The sequence below is a fragment of the Vigna angularis genome, chromosome 9, assembly GCF_016808095.1.
Source record: "Vigna angularis cultivar LongXiaoDou No.4 chromosome 9, ASM1680809v1, whole genome shotgun sequence".
Classification (NCBI taxonomy): domain Eukaryota; kingdom Viridiplantae; phylum Streptophyta; class Magnoliopsida; order Fabales; family Fabaceae; genus Vigna; species Vigna angularis.
Genome location: NC_068978.1, coordinates 13,327,165 through 13,335,018, shown reverse-complemented (window position 1 = coordinate 13,335,018; position 7,854 = coordinate 13,327,165). Strand labels below are relative to the sequence as shown.

The following is a 7,854-nucleotide window of genomic DNA, read 5'->3' as shown; positions in this document are numbered from 1 at the left end:
TGATTAAGCGTCTACTGATGGATGCTGATGAAAATGAGAAAGATCAGCATTTACTGATGGATGCTAATTAGAAAGACTAGACATCTACTAATGGATGTTACTGATAGCATCTACTAATGGATGCTGATGTGAAGGATTTGCATCTACTAATGGATGCTAGAAGATTCAGATGAAAGCATTTACTGATGGATGCTGCCGGATCAGGATTTTTATGTTTTTATTTTATTGCTTATTTGAATTTTGTTTATTTTGTTTTTATGTTAGCTTGTTTATGTACTTGGTTTAATGAATTGTGCTGCAATGGTTGGGTATGATGTGATAAACTGTTTGTGATGAGTAATATTCTTGTGTTTGCTCTATTGTTCTATGATGCATGTTGAGTTATGATTGGTGAGGCTTTTAAGCATAGATGGTGGTTGCTCATAGTTTTGTTAAAAATAAATGCATGGTTTCAATTGTGATTAATATGCTGGGCAGGATGTTATCAAATTGTGGAACTTGATTTAACCTGTGAGAGGTTGGACTCCAGAGTTTTTGATTGATTGAATGTTATTGCTTTGGAAGCATGATTGATTTTGCCTAATTTTCTATTATTGAACCACTTGATTGCTTGTTACATATGATCAAGGCCATTTTTCTTCTCCCTTAGAGCCAATGCCAATAGGTGAATCCATCAAAGAGCAATGTTTCTCTTTATCCTTTGAACCTTGAGCCTAAATTTGAAAAGTGGAAAACACCTTTTTGAAATCCTTACCTTGAGTTAAGTAGAGTATGTTTTTGTGGTAATGGAGAATGGTTCAAGTTTAGGGTGGTGAGAAACCGGAAAGAACTTTGTGAAATTCATCAAAGAGCATTGAGCAAAAGCAAAAGAAAAATAAAAGAGAAAAGAAGAAAGAAAAGAAAGGTTAAGCTCAATGAAAGGAAAGCTGGGAATAAATTATAGATTTGGTTTCTCCATAAAAGGAGAAAGAGAGATTTTTAATGAGAATAAATGAATTGTGCACTCTCTTAACTCAAGGATTTTGTTGTCTAGAAAAACCAATTTTCTTCTTAGCCCGGCCTCAATACAAGCCTTGTAAAGCCCTTGTGATATGATAACTTTCTTGGAAGTGTGTTTGATATGTGGCTAAATGAAAGAAATAGTTGATTCATGTGACATTGTGATGGTAGAGTGTAAGAGTGTCACCTCACTATACACCTTTGAGTTTGAGTGAAACACTTTTGAGTGCTTGAGTGAAACACTGTCTTTGGTGAGGATTAGTTCCATGCACTTTATGATAACATTCTTGCTTGGTTTTTGATTATTCATGAGGTTTGCATCTGTTGTGTATGTCTTGATTATTTGAGCACCATAGTTGAAGCATGATTGGCTAAAACATCATTATATCATGACTAATCTTTCTAAGATGCATTCATGAGTAATTTACTTGTCTAAAAAGAAAATGATTTTTGATAGGCTTGACCATTGTAGTATGATTATTTTGTTTAAGCCAAGTTACATTTTGCTTAAGGACAAGCAAATTTCAAGTTCGGGGTTGTGATAATGGTTGAAAATACCGTTATCTGTGATATAATTTTGATACTCAACGCACCCTTTTTGACTTAGAAGCTTGCTTGAACTCATGTTTTTACTTTAGTTTTGTGAATAAGTGAGTAGAGGTTATACTTTATGATTTTATCACTAAATTCCCTTTATTTTGTAGCTAATAATGTGCTTGAAAGAATCTCCAACAATAAATAGAGTTGTATAGAGCTGAATAAGCCAAAAAAAACAAGCAAAACAGCAAAAAAAGTGAGTTTTGGAATGCTACCGCCAGTGCTGAGCGCCAGTTTTCTTCCCGCACCACACCTGGGCGCCCTTCCAAGGGCGTTGAGCGCTAGTTTTAACCCGCAAACCACCTGGGCGCCCCACTTAGGGCGCTGAGCGCTAGCGAAGTAGGCTTGGACCTGTTTTCTGTTATTTTTATATTCTATTTAAGGACTTGGACGTCCTAGGGATTGTATCTTTTGATGGCTTGAGCACAGAAACACATTTTTCAGCCCTTGGGGGTAGATTTGGGAATTGTGAAAGCTCTCCTCTTCTCATTCTAGGGTTTTTCTTTCTCTTTCATTCTTTCATTCTATTGTTCATCTAGTTTCTTCATGATAATGGAGAACTAAACCTTATTTGTTGTTGGGAAAGATGTAACCTCTTAAACTCTCATGTATTTTGAATTGATTTTTAATTATATATGCTTCTTTCATTAATTGTTAGGGTAATTCTTCTGTGATCAATGCTTGCTTTTTTTAACTCATTCATAGCGTGATGTATGAATTGCATGAGTGCCGGGAGGTTCCTTACAATTCAGGTTCTTGTAGAATTATTCCCAAGAGCAGTATTTCTCAAGGATGGGGGTATGAGTCTTGGTCGTCTTAAGCTCCTGATCTTAAGAATTAATTACAAGAAATGCTAGGAATCGTATGAACTAGTAATTAAGTATAGGTTTTCTTCACTGAAGGATCGGGTTTTAAGTCATTTAGTGAGTGACGTTGACTTTAATGAAGATGATTAATTCATACATTCATGAGAGTAGACTAGGTGAAATCTAAACCCCAACAACATATTCATCTCATATTATCAACATCACCAATTCATTCTTGTGTTTAGCCTCAATTGATCAAACTGCATTCATCTTTATTTTTATTGCATCTGCATTCAAAAACCCCACAAATTTGTTCTTCAGAGTCTTAATTAGTTGAGTAATCACATAACTATTTAGTGTCATGAGTCTCTTGGGAAATGATACTTGGTCTTACCATTTATTATTACTTGATACGATTTATACATTTGTCGACATCTCAACAGCCACTAACATCATTTTCTAAATTAATACTTTCACCAACATTGGGTAAACCTAAAAAAGTACAAATTTCCTCAACTCTAAAAGGCACTAAATTCACCCTAATCCTAAACACCTTATGAACCACATCCCACCTACAAATTAACTCTAAAAGAATAAGACTAGAAATAACCATATTGTTAACCATATCCACCAACCACTTGAAAGGTGTCGACTTTTAATAGTTCCTTTTGAAAGGATGATAGGCAACCATTCACTTCAACTATATTTTGTGTCTGGAATCAATGCCTAACTCTAAGTGAGGTCTGCAAGTATAAATCAAAGCATATGTTAGTAAATTGAATACAACAATGTGCCTATTCAATATTAAATTTAAACAATTAGACCATACTTACCATTTCACTAACTGCTTTATCCATATCACTATATCCTGCACATTTTTTAAAACACAATCAAAATCATTGTATAATATGACAGTCACATGTTCAGTTTAATATAGTGGTAAAATACTATGTATCTAACTAATGCATGCATAAAGTGGAACTATGATATTAAAATACTACCAACTGCAGCTCATTATAGAAAGCATTAGACAAATAAGAAATAAGTAAATAGAGGTTTTTTCTTAAATAACATTTTCAATCTTTTTCTACAAACATCTGGAATGGGAAGCTTGTCATGGAGCACGACCATATATCCATATATAAATTATTATATTTAATACTAGCATCATCCATTTTATGAAACTAAATCTAATTCAACATTTTAAATTAGTAAGGTTTATCTAATGTAGTTTCGTTCCATTGTTTTAGCTCCGAACAGCCCAAGAGTTGGAATTTGGTGTTGCCTTGGGCTGAGTATTGGTACAACACTACTTACCAAGGCGCATCCAAATGCACACCCTTTCAAACTGTATATGGAAGACCTCCTCCCACACTGACACGTTACATACCGGGAGAAACTGTAGTGGATGCAGTCACCCAGGATTTACAAACCCGTGATGAGGCATTGAAGCAATTGAAATATCATTTGGCACGTGCTCAAGATCAGATGATCCATTATGCCAATAAGAAGAGGGTGGTAGTCAAGATTAAGGAAGGTGATTTTGTATTCCTTAAAATCAGACCTCAGACAAACATTTATGCCCACAAAACTGCATCCTAAGCTTTCAACAGGTGTTATGGGCCATTTTTGGTGGAAAAACAAATAGGACCAGTTGCTTTTTGGCTGCAGTTACCAGAAACTTCAAGAATACACCCTGTATTCCATGTTTCTCAGTTGAAGCTAGCTGTAGGAGACCATCGGGTGGAGGAAGCTTTACCAACTGAATTGCAGGAAGGCAGACACATGTACATCCCTCTGAAGGTGCTACAACGCAAGAACCAGCAGCAACACGGGAAGGAGGAGCACTATATCTGCCAACAGTTCTATAATTTCAACCTTGAGGACAAGGTTGATGTTGGAGAGAGGGTAATATTAGACCATTAAAGGTTTATGAAAGGAAGAATAAGAAGGGAGAAAGTTAGAAGCAAGGAGGTTAGTTTGTTATAGTTTGTTAGAAGAGAGAGAGAATATATATAATAAACAGAATTGGGGGAGAGGGGTACCAGATATTTTTTTGCCTTTTGGGTAAAGACCGGGATCGTTTCCGGTGAAGGAAGGGAGGCTTCCTTGAGGGCTTTCCATATTTTACCGAATTAATAAAATTCATATCATACATTTGCCTATAAAATTCATATTCATACATTTGCCTTCTTTTGTTGAGTGTGTGAGAGGATAATCATCTGTTACGGTCCCTCAGTAAAGGAACCTAACACAATGACACTCCTATTGTAAAATTCCAAATGCAACACAGTACCATAACCGCCAATGATGGAAAAGGTTATACCATGGGCTTTCAATATAAGGAGAATCTTGCTTCCAGTGACACTCTTCACCTCAGCAATTCAATGAGTCACGAAGAATAACACCTGACCCCAGAACAACACATATAACAGAATACTAATACCAAATTTCCTGACTAAATTCCATGTGATTTAAATGATTCACATATATTTCATCTATTGAGTTATGCTAGAAAGTATCAAAAACTTTTCATTGTCTCTGTCTGTGTATTTAGATTGGAGACTAACCATATATGCATGCTAAATTTGTTAACATGAATAAATGGTTACATAGACAGCATATTCCAAGAAGAAATCTACTTTTCATCCACATTTCACACCTCAAACAATATCACATGGATGAACTTCAAAATAGGAATTTACAAACTATTTAACAAAGAATAAATCTCAGTAACATGAGGGTGTGTCCTGTCTTGTACAGAGAACTGGTGAACAGTTCCCCCCAGTTCAATCCAACTACAACCTGGAATTTTCGTTAAATGTCTTTCTTTCATTTCAGTCCTAACTCTCTTTACATTGTCCCACATGCCCAAACTGGCATAAATATTAGACAGGAGCACATAGGAACTTGGACTGCATGAATATAGCTGAGTCAATTGCTGAGCTATAGGCTTTCCTATAGAGAAGTTTTCATAAATTTGGCAAGCACTAAGTAAAGCCTTCCAAATCACATCATTAGGTTCAACAGGCATCTCCTCAATGAGTTTCCTGGCTTCTTCAACATGCCCTGCTCGGCTAAGCAAATCCACCATGCATCCATAGTGTTGCACTTTAGGTTCCAGTTTGTACACTTTTTGCATGATCTCAAAACATATCATTCCCTCCTTCAACATGCCAGCATGCCTACAAGCACTCAACACTCCAATGAATGTTATATCATCGGGAATAACTGAAACCCTTCCCATCTCCATGAGAAAATCAAAAGCCATCTCACCCATTCCATGAATAGCCAAGCCGCCGATCAAAGCATTCCAATGATCAACGCATTTTTGTTCAACATTCTCAAACACTGAGACTGCATTCTCAATGCTACCACATTTTGAATACATGTCAATTAGAGCAACACCAAGCTTACCATTCAGAGAGTATCCCCTCTTCATCAAATAATGGTGTATCACAACTCCATCTTCGACGTGTCCTAATTGGGCAAACGCTGTAAGAACAATCAACAGTGTAGTATCATCAGGAAACACATTCGCTGCCCTTTTCATATCATGAAATATTTTCAAAGCCTCAACGCAATAACCATTCTGAACATAGCCAGCCATCATCGAATTACAAGAAATAACATCTCTCCTTGGCATTTCATCGAACAACCTCCTCGCAGCAAGAACATCACCCGATTTCGCATAACCATCTATCATGGTAACCCAACTCACCGTATCTCTTTCTGGCATCTCATCAAACAACTTCCGAGCATCCTCCACCCTCCCGTGCTTTACACAACCACCAATCATCGTGTTCCATGAAACCAAGTCTCTCTCAAGCATTTTAACAAACAAACTCCAAGCAAACCCCAGACCCTCTTCCCACCTCACATACCCTCCAATCATCGAATTCCAAGTAATCAAATTCCTCTCCTCCATGTCATCAAACAACTCACGCGCCCGCTCAACCGCCCCATACTTCACATACCCACCAATCATCGAGTTATACGAAACAATATCACGGTCAGGCATTCTGTCAAACACCTGCCGTGCAAGCTCCACACACCCGCATCTCACAAACAACCCGATCAAACAATTCTGCAAAAATACATCAGACCCAAAATTCATTTTCCAGAGCAACCCACAAACCTGCATTCCCTCTCTGATCAAACCCACTTTACCACAAGCCTTCATAGCCAGGGAAAACGTGTACGCATCCAGACACACCCCATTCTCGAGCATCAAGCGGAGCAGGACCAGAGCCCTTCTGGGGTCACACCCATTAGAGTGTGACCTTATAACAGCGTTCCAGAGAAAAGGGTCGTCGTGAGGGTGGCAAAAAGCATGGTGCTTGAAGAAGACGTATCGAGCAAACTCCACAAGAGGCTCATGGGGTGAGGAAATGAAAGAGAGGACGAGTCTGGTGGTAAAGGAAGGGTTTTTTATGAACCCTGTTGTGATGATGCGTGCATGGAGTTGGTTCACGTGTTCTGCAGTCGTGCATTTCGAGAGGGTGGGAATGGGTGAAGCCCATGGCTGGTGTGAAGAAGAACCAAGACAAACAACCATCAATGGCTCCAACTTTCAGATATTTTGGTTATATAAGTTGTATTTTAGTGTAAAAGTTACTTGCTATGTTGAGTCACCAATTTGGGCTCAGGCAACGTGTACAATATCCCTTTTATAGTTTCATTTCAACAATCTATGGTGGCTCATTGCCTCCCATTTGGATAAGATAAGGTTATCTTTGTTTCCATGGAAGAGATAAACGCATTTCTTACTCTTCATTCCTTTTCCATTGTGTTTATCACTTTCTAGCTCTCTTTTTCAATGAGTTTACAATGGAAAACTACCTCTTTAGATTAGTAAGAAAGTTTGAATTCCATTAAACCATTCTTTATTGATCTAGTAAGTGTTTGTTACAAAGTTTCATAAGCTTATATGATTTCACTTTTGCCCCAAAATTTGAAATAATACAGACTACATTGTGTAAGTTCAAGTTATGCACACACAGACATTTGGTTGAGATAGTGATTGGTTGCAATTACAGATATTTGTGTGCCATTGCAAGATATTTCTACTTAATCACTTTCATCCAAAAGTCTATCAATTAATTGGTTCATTCAAAGGCACAAAAATTTACATTTTTCTTTGAAACTCAACTTGCAAATGGTTGAATGAACATCTTTCTCTTTTCACGAGGATAATTATGTCTTTCTAAAATTTTGTCTGCAAATGCATGAATATTTGTCTCTTCATGAGGATAATTATGTCGTTTTGTGTTCATTTGAGGATAATTCTATGTTCAAAGACAATTGCGCAGATGGATTGTGAATTGAAATTATGTTCACTTGCATGGATTTGAAAAGAAGGAAAAGTGATGAATTGTGGGATTGAAAGGTTTTTCATTCATAGTTGAAATGCGTCGATTTGAAAATATTTGAGATAAATTCTAATACTTGT

At 37.0% G+C, this 7,854-nt stretch overlaps 2 protein-coding genes across 2 annotated transcripts; one reads left to right on the top strand and one right to left on the bottom strand.

The window, feature by feature from the left end:
• Positions 1–300: 300 nt before the first annotated feature.
• Positions 301–4,328, top strand: LOC108346548 (uncharacterized). The gene is made up of 3 exons (XM_052868068.1): positions 301–308; positions 3,653–3,939; positions 4,051–4,328. Exons 1-3 carry the CDS (start codon positions 301–303, stop codon positions 4,326–4,328), a joined length of 573 nt encoding a protein of 190 aa, XP_052724028.1.
• Positions 4,329–4,921: 593 nt separating this feature from the next.
• Positions 4,922–7,097, bottom strand: LOC108346864 (pentatricopeptide repeat-containing protein At2g45350, chloroplastic). Its single transcript, XM_017585918.2, has one exon. It carries the CDS (start codon positions 6,958–6,960, stop codon positions 5,104–5,106), a length of 1,857 nt encoding a protein of 618 aa, XP_017441407.1. The 5' UTR covers positions 6,961–7,097; the 3' UTR covers positions 4,922–5,103.
• Positions 7,098–7,854: the final 757 nt, after the last annotated feature.

What these genes read in the sequence shown, in the direction of transcription:
- LOC108346548 (XM_052868068.1), top strand. An exon ending in GGTAGTCAAGATTAAGGAAG is followed by an intron (nt 3,940 to 4,050) that starts GTGATTTTGTAT and finishes AAAAACAAATAG; the next exon opens with GACCAGTTGCTTTTTGGCTG.
- LOC108346864 (XM_017585918.2), bottom strand. Translation starts at nt 6,960, where the DNA reads ATGGTTGTTTGTCTTGGTTCTTCTTCACACCAGCCATGGGCTTCACCC.